This window comes from Fundulus heteroclitus, chromosome 3 (assembly GCF_011125445.2).
Source record: "Fundulus heteroclitus isolate FHET01 chromosome 3, MU-UCD_Fhet_4.1, whole genome shotgun sequence".
Taxonomy (NCBI): Eukaryota; Metazoa; Chordata; class Actinopteri; order Cyprinodontiformes; family Fundulidae; genus Fundulus; species Fundulus heteroclitus.
Genome location: NC_046363.1, coordinates 32,849,331 through 32,868,167, shown reverse-complemented (window position 1 = coordinate 32,868,167; position 18,837 = coordinate 32,849,331). Strand labels below are relative to the sequence as shown.

Genomic DNA, 18,837 nt, shown 5'->3' with positions numbered 1-18,837 from the left:
TGGAAAAGTTGGATCTGCAACGCAAAGTCAAAAATAAGGACTTATTTAATAAACTCACAGCACAACTGTAAAGTTGCAAATATTAACAAACTTGACGAGAGTTGAATGTCACGGTGTTAACACTCAGTACCTGCTTGTAAAACATGTTTCCTGGACTAATTTCTCAATGTGCAACAGTGTAATAATATCGCCAATAACTTAAAACTACTTTATTATTTTTTTTTAGTATTGTCTGAACAGTTGTGTTTTTTTCTGTTTTAACCCAATAACTGAACAATGTGTTAACACTTCTGTTTCACTATTTAACAAAAGTAAAACACGTCTACTTCCATGTCTGGTCGGGTAAAAATGAGACGGAGCTGACAGGACCTGCTTTTCCTGGGTCCAGTTAGCTCCGCCTCCAGCTCCGCATCATCCCCGAAAATTAACATAATCTCACTTTTAACTTTTTATAAAAGTTGAGAGATCTGTCTAAGAATGTGTTTAATGTTCAATGAATGTATTGGTTCTGATAGTAAACCCTAATTAGTTTGTGGATATTTTATTGCAAATGGAAAAATACTAATATGCTTGAATGATATTCAACTTTTTTTAATTTTTTTTTTTTTTTTACTAAACTGAGTTTTTTAACCACTTCGGTACATTATCTAAATTGTGACAGTAATGCCTTTATGCACTTTTTTCTTAACTGAGTATAGATCTCTTTCTCGGTGCATTATTCTTTAGTTTCAGCAATTTGAAATATAAAAGTAACTTCATTGTTCATGTGAAACAATTACTTAATGAATTAGTAAAAAGCAACATTGTACATTTTGTTTATTCAACTGAGATAGGCATGGTCTGTTTCCGTGTGTGTTACTTTATTTATTTATTTATTTATTATTATTCCTTTTACTTTGACTGGCCTTTACTACAGCTAAAACAGGAACTTAACTGACCCTTCATAGACATTCAGGTTTAATGTATTTTCAGAAAACTTAATGAAGACAACAAGAATGGGAGTAGGGCAGGAGCGGGAGTCATTCTGAGTGGGAGCGGGATGGGAGTGGGAGTAATTTTACCAGGAGCGGGACGGGACAGGATTTTTTTTTCTACTCTGGCCCAGGATTGGGACGGGACACAATTGTTTTCAGTGGGAGTGGGACGGGACAGGAGTGAAAATCCACTCCCGTGTCACTCTCTATCTCTGAAGAGTCCTTAGCACATCCCCTTTTAAAAACAGCACAGCCTTCTAAGGTCATTCCGTTGAACCTAGGGCTGTACAACTCTCAATCATTGCAATGATGATTCTAATTTTGATTAAACCGCATTTTATTCACTCTTCCAGCATTGTAATTAGAGAGGATGAGCGTATCGGCCAGAACCCGATACTGATCCGAATCTACAGTTGAATGAATGAACCGTGTACCTTGCCATGTGAGTGAAGGCACTGGGCTTGACAGGAACATTGTTTTAAAAGGTCCGCACGCTCTCTAGCATGGTGCTTTTGGAGTTGCTTATTAATGTGGTGTTGAATTTACCAACTTTTATCACCACCCATTGCAATTTTCGCGTTGCAGATATTGCATGTAGCAGTCGGGCTTGTTGGTCGTAAAAAGTTTGAAATGTTTCCAAATTGCAGACTTGACTCGGTCCAGTGTTTGCTCCGTGTTGCTCTGTGTTTGCTCATCACTAGCTGCTGTGCGTAAGCGGCGTTGCAAACATTGAATTGAAGTGACTAGATCACTGACTGTATTGCTGTGTACGATATTGATTATAAAAAAGAAATGACTGCATTGGAATGGTGGATCGGCGTTATTGATCCAATATCTGGATCAGCTAATTAGTGAATATCGGAGCCAAGATCCTATTGGCGCATCTCTAATTATAATGAACCCAACAGCAGGTGTAGGTAGGTATATAATATATCACTGGAAAGGAGGGTCTGAATGCAGGCCAGCTCAAATACAACAGCCCTCCAAATTCTGCACCCACGCACTCCTTTGTGAATATGATACTGCACACATTTTAACAACTGAAACAGTTTAATTTATGTTATGGGGTCCTGTCAGTTAACTGGCCCCAGTGATGTGTGTCAGTCTGCGTACACCATAGGGAGGTGAACCACAGAGTTATACAACTGCTTTAGACTGCCATCAAACATCTCCCACTCCTATGAACCTTCAGGAGCAAGATTAAATGGGCAGGGAAGACTGATGGATAGACAGGTGGAGGGATGTGTGTTGACAGCACGTCAGACGTCTCCAAGAGAAACTTCAGATTTACTGGACGTCTGGGGGAGGCGTTAAATGCCTGGACAGCTTGATGACAGCACTGTTGGGAGAAGGGGGCTTTAGATTTTATAGTTTAGGGCTTTGTTCTATAATAAATCTCTGTGTCTAAGCACTTTTCTTATTTTACAAATATTTGTTTTACAAAAAAACTACAAACTCTACAGAAAGTACATAAACTGGTAAGGCTACATCGCTACCCTGTAGTACCTACTAACCAAAAAAAACAAAACAATGGAAATTATGACATAAGAAAAAAAAAAATGTGTAGAGTGGGATGTAATTTCCAATTAGAGACTGTCCATCTCTTTAGCAGGAAGCATCAACCTGATAACTGGCGACTTTGAATTTAAAGATAAATTAGCACCTTCGTGGGCACATCTCAGCTACCGTAGCCCCTGTTATGTTACTGAGACATGCCCAACTGTGACAGAGGCATCAACACAAGAGATGCTGCATAACAGCTCTGTTTGGGGACATTAGACCAACAGGAAGGGCCCAGAAAAGCTGCAACTGGTTCTCGATGAAGAAAAACAAAGATGCTGATGACCATCATGCCGCAGTCATCTTCCTAATGTAGGTGTCATGCAATAGAAAGGGTCTGAGTTTATATCGGTTTGTCCCCAGAGTATACCTAAAGGCAGATAAGTTGCTTCTTCTAGCCAGAAAATAGCAATCAGGCATAGCGAGACCAACAGTAGAAACGTATGCTGAGAGAAAGCATTAACGTCTGAAACTGAGACGTCAAGGGGACCTTTTATAGTGCTGTTTCTGAGAAAAGCAAACATTTTTGTTACGGTTCCACTTTAAGACAGAGAGGACCACAAAACTCAAACTCAAAACTATTTTCATTCTTTGAATTATCCGATTATAAACATTTGCAGCCAGTACGATCTGCATGGAAAATTACCAAGACTCGTTATTTAAATCCACGACTTGACAGATGCCCTTAAAACTATAACCAAAGGGAGACCTCCGGGGTCCCAGTTTAGCAAATTCAAACAGTCTGACACACCTGACACTCCTCTGGAGCTTATGACTTAGAACGTCGCTTTAACCTGTCTAAACAGCAAAAGCAGGTCATGTGCAGTGAGTCTTTCAGAGCCACACCATTCACAGAAATGTATCAGAGAGTCCAGATGGTGGCGTGAGAAACAATGCACTGGTATTTTTAGAGTACAGACAATCCCACAATCCCTTGTGTAAAGCACTCCAGTGAGTGACCATGAATCCTAAACCATAAATAGCCCGCAATGAACTGGTATGGCAATAAAACAGAGGTACACTGTGAATGATAAGCTTGTTCCATGAATATCAGGATCTTTGCAGAGGCAGGAATAGAGGTCACAACTGCACAATATTAACTAATTCCTGTGGAAAGAAAATATCAGGAACAGACTTCTAAAATCTCCCATTGACTGAGCTCTGCCAGAAAAGAAACACTCTAAACATTTCTAAAGTATGCAGTCCTCTAGGAAAGCAAACGACACCGCTAGCTGATATAAATGCGTTACTGCTCATGCCTCAAGGAGAGGCACATTCAATGCAGGATCAAAGAGGGAAAGTTGTAAATGAAATATATTTCATGGGTGACCAAAAGGGACAAGGCTGTGCATGCAGCTCAATCAGGAAGAGTTAAAAAAAAAAATCTGAACTATTACTGAGCCTTCTATGTGCAACGGTTCTCAAGACATCTAGCAAGGGTTGTCGAATCTCTCAAAGCATCCAACCCCAGCTAAGTGATGACATTTTACACTTTTTTAATCTGTCCTGCAAAACGTAATTCATGACTTTCAGTGTCCCACAGTATTTGTTGTAGAACTGCTAAACAAGGTCATGGACTTCTGCCTTACCAGTGTCACAAATATGGCATTTGTTTTTTTTTTCTCAGAGTGATTTTATAGTCCAAGCTGAAGGTTGCCGAAGCTACAAGGGGATAAGTCAAAATGCTCGGTTGTTCATTACACAGTCAACCAGCATACTACAAAGATGGCCGATTGGGATGGAGTGGAACGCTCTGTGACCTGAAGGGAGGGGGGGGGGGGGGCCTTCTTTAGGTTTAAAGAGACAGCACCAAAACAAGTTGCTCTCAGATGTGCCTCAGAACAGGGGTAAGTGGGGAAAGTGTGGTTCAATTAACGAGGAATTCAGACCACAGCATTGCAGTTCCGGTTTATATTGACCACAACTAAAAGATTTCAATGTAAAAAGGAAGAACTGAAAAGGATGATATGTCCCCTTTAAGTCAAGGCATATCCATAAACTGGAATGAAGAATATGTCAGTGTTTGGATGTGTAAACTGGGACATCCATGCTCAAAAAGACTTGCAGCTTTAACTGCTGCACAGGGTGTTTCTATAAAGATCGACTCAGGGGTTGAATACAGATGCATGCCACACTGTGTTGAATATTTACAAAATGTTTTGTAAAAAGTTTTGAAAACCATGTTTCATTTTCCTTTCACTTCTCATTGATGCACCACTTTCACATACATTTAAAAAAAATATCATAAAGTTTGTGATTGTCACATGGCTGAATGAGGAAAGGTTCACTGTTCAAGTCCTTCTGCAAAGCACTGTATGTTGTTAAAAATAGCGTGGAAAGAAACTGTATGTAATATGGGATTCTTTTCAGTTTCGCATTTATAAATAGGAACTTCAGGTTATTCGTAATGGTTGCCTAACAACAGTAGCTTCTGTGTCCTGTGCTATACTGTCTTATGAGAGCCTTTTTGCAGCAAGATAATATAAAACCAGCCAAAGGTGACGGCTCCATCGCTAACTGTACCCGGCGTCGACACAGCCTGGTACCTGCCACACATCCTCGTTTCCAAAGCCAGCAACATTGTCCTGTTGCCTGGTGACAAGCTGGACACCACTGGCAACTGGATTACCTCCAATGAGCAAGCACAAAAGAGAGAGAAAAACACATTTCAAAACACTTTTTGTTGAAGATTGTGACTGATGGGACGTCTGTTTAATTATGGTTGCAGAACCAGCTGTCAAACAGCACCACGGATTGGATTTCACAGAAAGGTCATGAAACACGTTTACTATGGAGCGAGGGAGGTCTTGTTCGTGACCACAGTGGTGTGTTACAGATAAGGAGCTCTGAGCCGTCCTTTCATTGTCTAATGCGGACCATTGAGCAATACCAGTTGAGCAAGTCTGCTATTGGTTTGAATTATTTATTATTGCCTGGTGTGGGCATAATTCAACACAACCCCTGGTGTTACATGTGAACATAACAGTGCCATCTTCTACTGACGAGAACATTCCTACAAGCATGTTTCTGTTATATGGCAACTGTTTTAATACCAAAAGCTGTGTGTGATCCTTCTTATAATTTACTTAGCATTATTTAAGAGCATTCTTTACCATAAGCATTGTTTATAACTTGTTATAAAAGGTAAAAACGGACAACGTAACATACAATGTAACTGTAAACTTGTAATTTCCGCCAATGAAATGAATGCTTAAAACAAAAGTTATGACTGCAGCCTTAGCCTCAGAAGCTAATGTGAGAACTTATTGACAGCTGGCAGAACAGAGCGCCTCAACTACAGACAGGAAATGATTTTTTTCCCCTGATAAATGCGCAACAAAGTGACTGAAGAGATCATTTCTGTGATTCCCTCTGCCTTTGTTCTCCTACAAGGCATTCTTAAGAAAACAGGCATCCACAGGACAACCTGCTGTTCCCCTTTGGTTCTACGTATTGTGACAGCCGCTCCTAATGCTATAAACCCCTGCAACGGCTTTTGAGTTCCTATTAGGAGAACTGTTTTACTAGGAAAATTGGATCCTTTAGAGAGGAAATGTTGCAACAGGCAAGATCAAGTGTTCATTGCTAGGTAAACCACAGGCTATATCAGCATACCAGGGTGAGGCACAAAAAGAAAGAGGAAGAGGCAGCTGCAGAAAAGCAGATTTCATTACTGTACAGCTACATTGTATTTCATTGTTAAACATCAGCTTAGCTAATATTTTTTATAAGTACTTAGGGATTTTGTATTGTGTAAACTGAATGAGAATTAAAATGTTAATTATCCAGAAAAACCTTAACTTAATCCAGATTAAACCTACACAACATTACCTTAGCGATTACTCATCCCCCCCCCCAACATTAAAGTACTAAAATAACTCTCATAACCTGCTGACATCAATATGTGGTATAAAAGAAACAGCTTATATCAGAGCTCTGATTACCCCGTATGTTCCTAACAGAGCACTTCGCTCTCAGACTGCAGGTCTGCTGGTGGTTCCTAGAGTCTCTAAAAGTAGAATGGGAGGCAGATCCTTTAGCTATCAGGCTTCTCTCCTGTGGAACCAACTCCCAATTTTGGGCTGTGAGGCAGACACCCTGTCTACTTTTAAGAAAAGGCTTAAAACTTCCCCTTTTGACAAAGCTTAGAGTGTTAGAGTGGCTCATGTTACCCTGAGCTACCTCTATAGTAATGCTGCTATAGGCTTAGGCTGCTGGAGAACATCAGGGTCTATTTTTCTCACTACTGAGTTCTCCTACTGTTCTCCAATCTGCATTGTTTTTTATTTTTTTCTTCTTCATAGTAGGTACATCTGGTCTGACATTCTGTTAACTGTGACATCATCCAGGGAAGACAGACCACCCGCTATTACCATATAATGTAGAACAGATTACTGGATCAATGTGTGCTTCTGTGCTTTTTTGTCTCTCTTGTTGTGTCTCTGCTCTGTCTTTTCTAACCCCCAGTCGGTCGAGGCAGATGACCGTTCATACTGAGCCTGGTTCTGCAGGAGGTTTTTCCTTCACGTTAAAGGGGAGTTTTTATTTCCACTGTCGCTTCATGCTTGCTGAGTATGAGGGATTGCTGCCAAGCCGTCAACAATGCAGACGACTCTCCCTGTGGCTCTACGCTTCTTCAGGAAGAGTTAATGCTGCTTGTCAGGACTTGATTCAATCTGCTGGGTTTCCTTATATAGGACTTTTTTTTTGACCAATCTGTATAATCTGATTGAATTTCACTTTGTAAAGTGCCTTGAGATGACATGTATCATAAATTGGCACTATATAAATAAAATTTAATCGAACTCAAATCATCATAAGCCACCTCCATGCGGCATCATACATTAATAAATAGTATTTTAATGGCCCTTATCAGGACAATATAAAATTGTGTTAAAATCTGTGTGATTTTACAATTTGTGTTATATTGGGAGCTGATGAAGTCATACTCAATATTTTCCTTAAATGGAAAGTTGAATTGTAGGCTAAAAAAAAACAGCAGTGTGTGAGTATTGAGAGGCTCATAGAGCCATTACTCATTGATACAGACTTTTTTATGGACATACAAAAAAAGCCACTGTTGCTTCATGTGGTCATCATCGGGTTCATCAGTCGTCATCAAACTGAATAATCCGGCCACAGTGCTCCCTTCATCGTGCCTGAGCTTTCAGCACCATGTATTTAGAGCAGTAATCAATATTTACCTGGTTTCAGGTAGGTTGATGTGCGCCTAAACAGACCATATTTTCGTAAAATTATTTTTGTGAATCTTACAGTCTGCTGTTTTAGCATTGGATATTTTTCTTCCAAACTGTCGGGCTCCTGCTTTATGCTCCAAGCTTTAGCCGTTTCTCGATTTTTAAACTTATACGAGCTTTGAATTTTGAGAATTACAAATAGAAGAAGGTCGAAGGTTCTTGGACGGTGAGTAATGGGTTGCTGCTGATAAATGGATTTTACTGAATTTCCTAAATAATTGCCTTCAATTTTCCACCATAGAAATGTTATGCAACTACAATGGTCTTTAACATAAGGAGAAAGTCAGTAACTCTCTTTGCCTATTAACCTGGAAGTCTTCTGGTCTAAGTCTTAACCTAAATAACACCATAAAGATAAGCAAAGCACAGTTTGTGACACCATCTTGAGCTTTGCTCAAGGTGTGCTTTCTAATACAACAACCAGGGATTTTTCTTTCACAAGTATTGGAAATTAGGACACCTTAAAAACCTCATAATACTGATGGTTTTCCTCCCTCTTCTGCAACAACTAATTTATTCATTCATTCGTTCTGAAAAGTTAGACTTTTTAAAATAGACTGGCACATCATATAAGGCAATGTCTGGTATTTATTTTCCCTCCTAGGTTACGGGTATGTCTCTATAAGCAGCAGCCTAATCTGTAACTACATGTTTCTAACAACCTCAGCATTCCTAACATAGTATCTGTGAAGATAAAGTCAGGCGTTGAAATGGTTGTTGCTGGGCAGTTTTAAATAACCTAGACTTACTCAGGACAGAGCAAATGTAGGGTTTTGAAGAATTTTGTCTCATATTAAAAAACAAGATTGTGATTAAAGTCCACAAAGCAGCTGTTCTGGATTCAATTCCCGAACATTTGCCTACTACTGCATGTCTCCCCACTTCTTCTGCCCTCCTTCCTGCCAAGCAACTAATGAATAAAGGCCTCAGCACCACAAAATGTTAACATTTCACTCATAAGACTAATATTAGGTAACTTTGAGTTCTAAAAAGTGCTAAACAAGCTGCAGGTCCTGGATAAACTATACTGATGGACTTTCTGCTCTGTTTAACAACAACAAAAATCTCAGCTCACATTTACACAACTACACATGCAGTGTGTCCTGTCACGCTGTAATCATTCCCAACCTCTGACCCCAAACGCCTTGTGAGAATTCATGAATGGATCAGAGGCCAAGGACAGAACATCGCTGTAGGTACCAGCATTCTGTGTGAATGTGTAACAGTTTAGTCCTTAAAAAGCACTGCAGTAATGATAATGTAGTAAAAACTGTGGTTAATGTGATAAAAACTGCAAGTGAGACAACAATAAAACCGCTTCAAGTTAATTTGCACTACAACCTTTTCTCCGTTAGATAATCAGCAGCAGTTCAGATCACAAGGCCACCCTTCGTTTAAAAATAGGACTTCTGTATCATCCATTTGATCCATCCGTATCTTTTGTGAGCGATAAGATTTATTGCTTTTTTAACCAAACCTCTGATAATAAGGTATCGTTTTATGGCTCTTTACGATTTGGACTGAGTAACTGCATATGCCTAAACAAATATCACCAAAACAATAAGCCATAAACCCTAATGGAATAAAAAAAGTTTCCCCATTTCCCAAAAGCTGAAGAGAAACATCTTGGCCAAACGGCTTTACTTAACTGATGCTGTTTACGCTCCTCTCTCTCAGAAACAAGTTTTGGGTTGCCGCCAAACTCCAGCGGCAGCACAAGCTCAGCTCAGATATCAGCCACAGAATGAACCCATGCTTTTATTGATTGCTGCGCTGCAGCGACATTCTCGACATTCTCCGTCTGAGAGCACCTGGTCAGCTCTGAAATTACAATAAGACGGTGAACCCAACTGGACTAGGCTGACCCGCTACAACCTTTCCTGAGGGACGCAGGACGTAATTAGCTTCACAAAAATCAAGGTAATTAACGCGGGTGTGTCCCACTGTCTACTCTGGTGAATGTTAGACTGAAACACAAAAGTTCACTAGGACAATCAGTTCCAAGCGCACATTTGATAAGGTACCAACCTATTTTAGGAATTACTGCCTGCAAAGGCTTGTCTATAAAGCTTTTGCTCTTTAATGTGTTATATATTACAATCCCAACATGAATATGGGACGAGGTCATTTTACTTTCCTGTTTACAGCTACATTTCAGATTACAGATAAACTTCTCCCTCTAACTTAAAAGACCACTTTATGAGGAAACCTCTGCTGCCAATTATAGCTTTTATGTTGTGCATTGATAAAACGTTGCTAAATTGACTCTGCAACCCAATCACAATGAATGTAATTTAGATTCAATGAGAACTGAGCTCCCATGCCACCTTTAAGCTTCGTTTTCAAAAAGCAGAAGAAGCCCAGAGAAATAATTATCCTGGCTCGTTCATGGTGTTAAAAGTTACTTTTAGATGAAAGCTCTGCAATAAACATGCGACCAACAAATATGTGATTAAAGACAGATAATCTGGATTGTTTCTCTGAGTTTTTAAGAAATAAAGTTGATAGAAGGAACTACAGAAACCCCCAGACACAAGCAGAATTGCAGTGAGCCATCCTCTTCAAGCTACCAGCATCAGATGCTGCTGATCTCTGTCCTAACATTAGATGGACATTAAAGGATCATAAAGGTTTGTCGCTCTTGTTGCTCCTACGGTCACTTACGGTGCCGTCTTTGGGTTGTATCATATCACGCTTGTTCCGTCTTATCTCGGTTGTCGGGTGTGGGGGAGCTTGGACCCTGCATTTCACGTCAGCAGCAGTTAGCGGATATTGAGGTGTGGAGAAGAAAAAAAAAAAAAGAAACCCCTGCAGATCAAAGATATGATCTGAAAATAGTAGGAGGTTCTGTTCGCTATTATACTTCAGCTTTTACACTAATACTAAGCCATGACAGGTTTTTGTGGGAGTCTTTGTTTAAAGAAACATGGAGGTGGAGAAGAGACAGCTACTAGAAATGCCAGAGTGCAGACTAGTATGCAGAGAACCCCCCCCCCCCTTCCAAAGGTTTGAATAAGTCTGACATAGGAGCAACTGCCTCCCTTGGTTGTGTAAAAAAAATGATTGTTTATTGAGCTCCTTCCCTGCGAGCAACCCCCACCCCACCCACACACAGGACAATCTGGTTTAGCAGGTCAGCAACTCTGGCCTGCAAAGTTTTGTGAAACTCGAAGGGTGTCACACAAATGAGTTTCAGTAAAGGAGGAGGATGGAGTGTGAATGCTGTGGGCAGAAAACAACTAATTTTATATATGTACATGCTTTGCACATAGACCCAGACTTCACTATGGCGCAACCAAGGCAGCCAAGAAGGATCAGTGGTCAGGAGGCTTTTAGCAATAGTATAGAGAAAGTCTGATTGATGAAGATCTGAATATGATGGTGGCGAAGTGGGCAGCCTCACATTTCAGAGTGAAAACATCGGCGATTCTTTACATGATGAGGATGCAGCTGCTCTTGCAACCAGTAAATCCTCCCATCCAAAGAGGCACCAGGAGAAAAGGCGGATTGATAATGTGATTGAGCAGGACAGTTCAAACGTAGAGGCTACATCAGATGAGGAGGAAGACGACACATGTCAACCGACCTTGTGGCAAAAAAAAAAAAAAAAAAAAAGTTGCTGAAGTGGGCACATCTAGATTCACAGTGAAGGATAAAAATGGCATTGTGTGGTTCCACCACAAAGCTTGTCTGCTCATGAAACTCCACATACAGCATTCAGCTCATCCGGGGGAAGTCAACAGAGTTTGCAAGACGCAAAATCACGAGTTGCCTTCCAAGCTTCCTGTGTTGGGTGGACATCAACATGTTGTTGACCATCAGAGACTACACAGTCTACGAGGGTCGTAGAACAAACCCACGCTGAGTGTCTACGAGTTGATGGCGCTCCTTCCAATCGAATGGCTGCTAAGAGCTACATTGGTGCCATGCAACTCGTGTGGCCCAGTAGAGGCGGCAACCCGGATATCAAAGCCATAAAGCCCCGTAGACTCCATATGTAGTGAGCTTGCTTTTCTTAGTGTGAAAAAAATACATTATTTTCTTCATGAAGCTTTTTCCGAGCTGAAATCGTCTTTTCTTTGGGCAATAATTCCAGTCATCTGCCCTCTGACATTGTGAGCTTTGCAGAGGAAGTTGTCATTGAAAGTGTTGCGTAACCTACAACCAAATTACCCCCAATGAAGGATTTTCATCAGATATACGTCTGATACAAGTACGCCCTTCTTAAAATGGCAGATCATTATTGAAATAAGTTAAGTGTTTTTTAATGACAGATAGAAAATATTTTTTGAAACAACTGACAAAAGAAGGTGAAAGTGGACGTGTGTTTGTTGGCTAAATAAAAAATATATGAAATGGTTACTCGTAGTATATGAAATAATATAACCTCAAAGAAATTAACTGCATAGTGAATGATGTTGCAAGAGGAGCTTCTAAGGAAAAGATATCCAGTATGTTGGGCTGATCAAACGGCATTCAAACTGCCTGTTGGTAGTTTAAATGGTGTGGGAGTGGTCGCTCAAAATACAATGGAGACCATTAAGACCTTGAGAGGAATACACAGTTTTGCAGCGGGGAAGGGGCATGCAGCAGGAACGGGGAAAAAAAAGTGTTGGGCCTTAAGATGCAGTGCATCTGAACTGCATCTTAATGTCCAATAAAGATTTAGTTTAAATTGTATTTCCTATCAAACTCCAATCAGTTTTGTATATCCTGCAAGAAACTGCTTTTTAAAAATGGCCTCACAATAGTTTTGTTTTTTAAAAAGCTCCTTTTTTAAGCTGCCAACTTGGTGTAGACGGCGCTTATTCATCCCTTTAGTTTAGGAGCCTTTTATTGCTGGGGGAATGTTAAGCGATACTTTAGAGCCATCAAGCTTTATGCGCAAAAAAAAACTAGAGAAAAAAAAGCAACTAAAAATGAGCAGGTACTGGAATGAAAATTAATGAAAAAGCAGCCGAGGCCCCACAAAGCCCTCTGAAAATCTGGAGAATTGCAGATTAAGAAGATTCCAAGAAGCTACAAAAAAAATTTATTAAAAAAAAAAAAAAGATATGAAAGGTTTCCAAAGAAATTACCAAATGGTCATATATAAAAGAAATAACGGATGACTAAAGACTGTGCTCAATTCCTGGTCATGAAGAATATTCACTGGGTGCAATAATTCTTAGTATGTGCATGATAAACAGAGAGATGCACCTTGTTCTGGCAGTCAAGCTACAAAGATAAACAGGCTGTGGCTCTGCTCTGTAAAAGCAGAAAATCTTTTACCAGGAAGAAAAAAAAAAGTGCAGCAGCAACGTTAAATCACCCACCATCTATTCTCAGAACCACGAGATTATTAAGAGCCTCGAGACAAATTCTTTTCTGCTCGTCTGCTGTTTACCATTTCCTCATCAGCCGGTTAATTTTTTTATTCTCCTTGCTTCGTCTGCATTTTTTTCCCTTTACGTCCCTGAGCTTTGGCCTGCAAAAAATCTACCGGAGTCAGGTGGTCACCCTCTGCTTCTCCTGCCCCCCCTGAGACGCCGGGCTTCTTGCCCAGAAACTGAGGCAGCATCCTTCTTGTCTGCAAGCTGCTGCTCAATCAGGCCCCTGATGTAATAGTCAAGTGACATGCTGCCGGCTCTCAGAGAAAGAAGAAAAGAAAAAACAGAAACAAGGAACTCTGAGGACAATGCGGTGTCCTGACAGAAACACGTTACAAGAAGGAACTACGAGACAGACGGGGGAATAGAAGCTGTAGACAAAAAAAGGGCTTCTAAGAAAAAGGAAACGGATGACGAAAACAGCAGAGGAAAGCTGCACTGAAATATTTTGGCGAGCGGGCAAACTGCTCACAAACGCTGAGTGACCTCTGGATAGGGGACAACTCAGGGAAAACATTAATTTCTTTTACAATAATGTTTACATAACTATTATTGCAAGGCTTGGCTTTACCACAGAGTATCAGGAGTTGGTCAATTGTCACTGTGGGAGGCAATGTGGCTTCAAAAGATAAGATAAGAATTCCTTAAATGGGGAAATCCTCCCTGTATTAAGCGTACGGCTCTAAGGAGCCAAGAGCATCAAAGTTTCAACCTCTCACTGAGTAAATTGAGCTATTCTGGTCAAACGTGTTCTGTAAGCTCACCAGTGGCATTCTTAGTAAGTATGCTTACTAAGAATGCCGCGGGGCACAAAGGCACCGTCATCAGAGACTTTCTGGAAGCGTGACAGTTAAAGGATTAAATCACATAATTAAGAGACCGCGTTTTGAAATTTATCCACGACGGTACCCGGTTTCAAAAACGAAACGCCACATCCATGTGGACGAACAGCCCAAACGATAAAATCCCTTTGCGGATCCACCTAGTTTCATCTGCGTGGGGATGGGGGCCTCAATGTGGAGACTGAGTTTCTGTAATGAAGACGCAGGAAACGTATTTCACAAGATCTGGACCAGACAATCATGTATAAAAAATACCTGTCAGACTAACATTTCAACGACTGTGCTGCTTCTCCCCCTTTCGTTTTATTATTTTCACATTTTGTTTAATTAAAATGCTAAAAAGCCTAACGAGTCCATTCGGGGAAAATTGTTTCAACACGTTTATTATTTTCAAAACACTAGCTGTCAGTTTTTAGAACTGAAAATTAAACTTGAACCAATAAAAAATTATTAAATTAATAATTTGTGTCATGGTTTTGAGGCATTTGGCCCACATGCAGGAGACACTCAGGAGGCAGGAGAACGTTTTAAGACGTTTATTAGACTAGCGAGCACCACAGAGCGAAGGCACGGAGAGTTACACGGCGCCGACGAACGCCAAGGGGCTTCGGGAGGCGAGGGAACGCGCTCCGGGGGGGAGATGGAGGAGAGTGGACTCAGTGGGCGGCTCCCAGTGGTGGAGCGTCTGGGTCTTGGTGGTGACGGTGGCCGTGAGGCAGGGAGGCACGCTGATGGAGGGTGAGCGGGATCCGAACGGCTCGGCAGGTGAGAGCAGGCGGCCTTTGGGGAGACCAGGGGAAGGACCGATGGAGGAACTTGGCTGGAGACTTGGCGGAACCGAGGGAGAGCTTCGGAGTAGGATCCGTAGCTGGTCTTACGACGAGACTCAGCTTGGGACTAGGGCTGCACAATTAATCGCATTTGCAAGATAATCTTAATTAAAAAAAAAAAAACAACCCATGATATATATTCAAGTATGGCACCCAATGAAGAACACAAAAAAAAAATTGTGCTCACTTGCAGCATTTCCCCTATAAATTGTCCAAACGAGGCTCTCACCACCCCCGTAGCACCACTGCAAGCTCCCAGTTTTCACATTCTTTCCAAATAGCGCCAGAGGACACTGTGAGCTATCATTTCTGTCTGCTCCTCTACTTTCAGTTCTCCGCCTGTCCTGTGATCGGCTCTGTTGTGCTCCGACAACAAGAACAAATTACTTGGTTCTCACGGAGTATATAACAAGCTTGAGAGCCAGTAGATCGTCCTGCAATGCCTCGCAGCAAAGCGACAGCTCGCCATGGTCGACACCAACCTGATCTACAGGGTTAGGGTTACAGCCTCTTTCTTCACGCACCTCCGCTGGGAGTTGCACAATACTCATTGTGCGCATGCACAATACAAGACTCTTGGTCACGTGGTCTTGTTGTGGTAAATATACACCAAAGCGATTTGTTTAGTAACAAATGGAGCAAACACCAAGTGTAACACACAGAAATAAAATATAACAAGTCAGCAGGGTGCAGTAGTTTAATCGGAAAAGCATTTTATGCAACCAGAGAGAGTGTAGAAATTTCTAAAGTCTTAGTACTTTGCAGTGACATAGTACAGTTAAATTCAATTAGAGCTGCACATTATATCAAAATCCATATGTCAACCACTAAGTATTGTGTGAATGCAGTCATTTTATGCTGTTGCACAGGGGCGGTTCTAGACAGGGTGCAAAAGGGGCCGGTGCCCCTGTAGAACTGGTCCTGGCCTCTGTTATGGACCCTGTACTAAAGACACAAAATTAAATACACCTCTTATGATTGTATGCACTCGCAAAGAAAACATAACTGATTGGTCACTTTGATCAATTTTATTTGTTACCTTTAAGGTTTCACTCTAGCAAGAATTTTAAAATGAAGGTCTTTCACGTTTAGCTTCAGCCGTATTGAGCCGGGATCAGTTTTCATCTGCTAGATCAGGGGTCTGAAACCTGCGGTTCCAGAGCCACAAGTGGCTCACTTAATATTATTAAAACATTAAATATTGCCCTGTTTTATTGTTTCATTCTTTTGTTATATGCCCCCCTATGAGAAAAGCACTGGCCCCACCTTGGCCCTCCCTGGTAAATTCGGTCTAAAATCGCCTAATGACCCATTTTCAGATAAAGAACACAAAAACACTGAAATCAAACTCAACCCTGCATTCAACCAACTTTTTACCAAAACTGAACTTTTATTTTAAAAGAGAGCAGAGCGTTCCAGGGTCTGTGATTGGCTGGGAGGATGTTAATGACCGTAGTATTAACCTGCACCATAGGCTAGAATGCAAAAGGAAAGAAAGCTGTTCTATTGAACTTTTTAGTGACCAATTTTTTCCAACCACACCACACTATCTATTGATATATGTTGTTATTAAATTATTGTCCAGATCTAAATTAAATTAAATTGCCGCTCTTGAATGCACTTTCATTGTTCTTTATGCTCACATCTTATCTAGATAATGGTCCACTTTTAACTTTATGACCCTAAAGCTTAAGGAGAGTGAAGCGGACATTGTGATGATGTAAAAGTACATGATTTTTTTTTTTTTAAGTGAGTAATTGCAAGTGATACATCTGCTCAGTATTTAACATAATATCACAATGTCACTTAATCCTAATATGGGAGTAAACTTATTGCGATGACTAAGGCTTTATTGTAGCAGTTTATTATAATCTTGTAAAGTTGCACGTATCCTTAAACCTTTACATGTGCAAATGCATTTGACAGTATTCAATATTAGGTTTTATGTATGCATTTATTTTAATTTTGCATCTCAACACCTGAGAAAACTGGACTACACAGGTGTAACAGGTGAGGTCCCCAGATAAAGTGCGTTAATAACGCCCCTTTAAATGGGGAATTGGACACTTTTTTTATTGAAAACCGCTGAGCTTAAATCGTGACCAGCACATGATAAAGACACTCACCTAATTTCATCAACGAGGCCAGAAGCACCCAGAGGGAAATTTCGAAGGGGGTTTTGACGCTGTCGTAGTTGAGGCCGAGGACGGGGAAAGGCTTTTTGTGTTTGGTTTCGCTGTGGTTCTTATCGGCATGTCCGTGGCTCACCCCCGCTCCGGGAGTGATGCCGGTCTCCGGAGAGCTGGCTGCTCCCAGCGGCAGCACGGAGCCCTCCAGGAGCACCAGGGTCGCCAGCAGGAGCAGTCCCAGCTCCGGTAAACTCCGTCGGAAACCGACCCGACCGTGCGCGGCTCTCCTCCAAAACATTGTTGGAAAAACAAACAAGAAACCAACTTGTAAAAAGGGGGGAAAAAAACAATGGGGGAGAGAAAAAAAACTCCGCCTTCAAGTTTAAGGAAGTCGAGTTGGCTTCAACTACGTAATGTTGAAATCGTTTTTTGTTTTTCAAAATTCCTCAAACACGAACAGCTCGACGGTTCAGGTCGGCTACCTGTAACCGGACCAACGGTCCATTTTTTTTGTGTCAGTTGACGTCGGCCGGTTGTGACTGGACGTCGTCGCGTGCAGCAGCCAGGTGAAACCGCCGCTGTCACAGGCCGTCGCTGCGGCTGCTGGTAGGAAGCAGGAAACGGCGAGATGCCTCAGAGTTCCTGACCTCAGGAAAACACCGGCCACGGGGGACCACCTGCTTGTTTCCCGACAGGACGTGTTTTACCAGTTTCCCCCTCTCTCCTCTCTCCTCTTTTAGTCTTTCGTGAGAAACGTCGCTGCTGATGCTGAGTGCACGCGAAGAGACAACCGCATCCCCTTCCTCCTTTGCGCCCCCTTCTTCCCCTCCGCTTGCCCCAAGAAATGCGTCCGAAAGGCGGCGGCGGTACTCAGATAGTGACCTTGAGGCAAAGCGGCACAGTTGCCACGACGCATTTTTGCTGCGCATCACAGGTATTCAAACTTTTAGATGACGTCCGCGTAAGCGGCATCTTCGCTGTTTCGCCGGGGAGGACACCTTGGTATTCGCCGGGGCAGCTGAGGCTAAGATGAGGTGGGAGGCAACAGAGGAGGGGGGAAAGACGGCCGGTGCGCGTTGCTCCGGTTCCAGGCTCTAATGCGGCGGCTCGTCGCGTCTCCACTGATATTATAGCTTCTTACAACCTTCAAAACGCACACCCTTTCGCGGAGGTTTCCCTGGATGGGAGGAGGAGAAGGAGGGGTGACTGAAAAGAGGAGGGGTGCTCGACTATAGGGACACCTACAGGCAGGGAGGGAAGTTCCGGGTGCCTCCTTATTAGAAAAGAAAAGGGTTCACACTCGAGTAAAAAACAGACGCGTCTCATTAAAAGAAATACAATATAATAGACAGTTTGATTCCAAAATGTTAACATATATTGATTTATTACAATCAGAGTGATATTATAAGGCTGAATATTGTCCTGTTTTATTGTTTCATTCTCTTTTTTATCTACCCATAGTTGAAAAGCACTGGCCCCACCTTTGCCCTCCCTGGTAAATTCGGTCTAAAATCACAACTGGTGTCGCCTAATGACCTATTTTTAGATAAAGAACACAAAAACACTGAAATCAAACTCAACCCTTCATTCAACTGACTTTTTATCAAAACTGAATATATATTAAAAAAAAGGAGGGGGGGGGGGCAGAACGTTCCATGGTCTGTGATTGGCTGGGAGGATGTTAATGACTAGTATTGACCTACCTACACCAAAGGCTAGAATGCAAAAGGAAAGAAAACTGTTCTTCTGTTGAACTTTTTAGTGACCAATTTTTTCCTATCACACCACACATTGATATATATTGATATATATTGTTATTGAATTATTGTCCGGACCTAAATGAAATTAAATATTCACTCTTGAATGCACTTTCAT

General features: G+C 41.5%; 1 protein-coding gene across 2 annotated transcripts in view; it reads right to left on the bottom strand.

Annotated features, from left to right (window-relative positions):
- slc9a1a (solute carrier family 9 member A1a) overlaps positions 1 to 18,144 on the bottom strand; it is a 39,460-nt gene extending 21,316 nt beyond the window's left edge. For both annotated transcript variants that reach the window (XM_012875044.3, XM_012875045.3), the window contains exon 1: positions 16,960 to 18,144. In XM_012875044.3, the coding sequence (XP_012730498.2) occupies positions 16,960 to 17,260 (301 nt within the window). In that variant the 5' untranslated portion in view covers positions 17,261 to 18,144. The remainder of the gene's footprint in view (positions 1 to 16,959) is intronic.
- Positions 18,145 to 18,837: the final 693 nt, after the last annotated feature.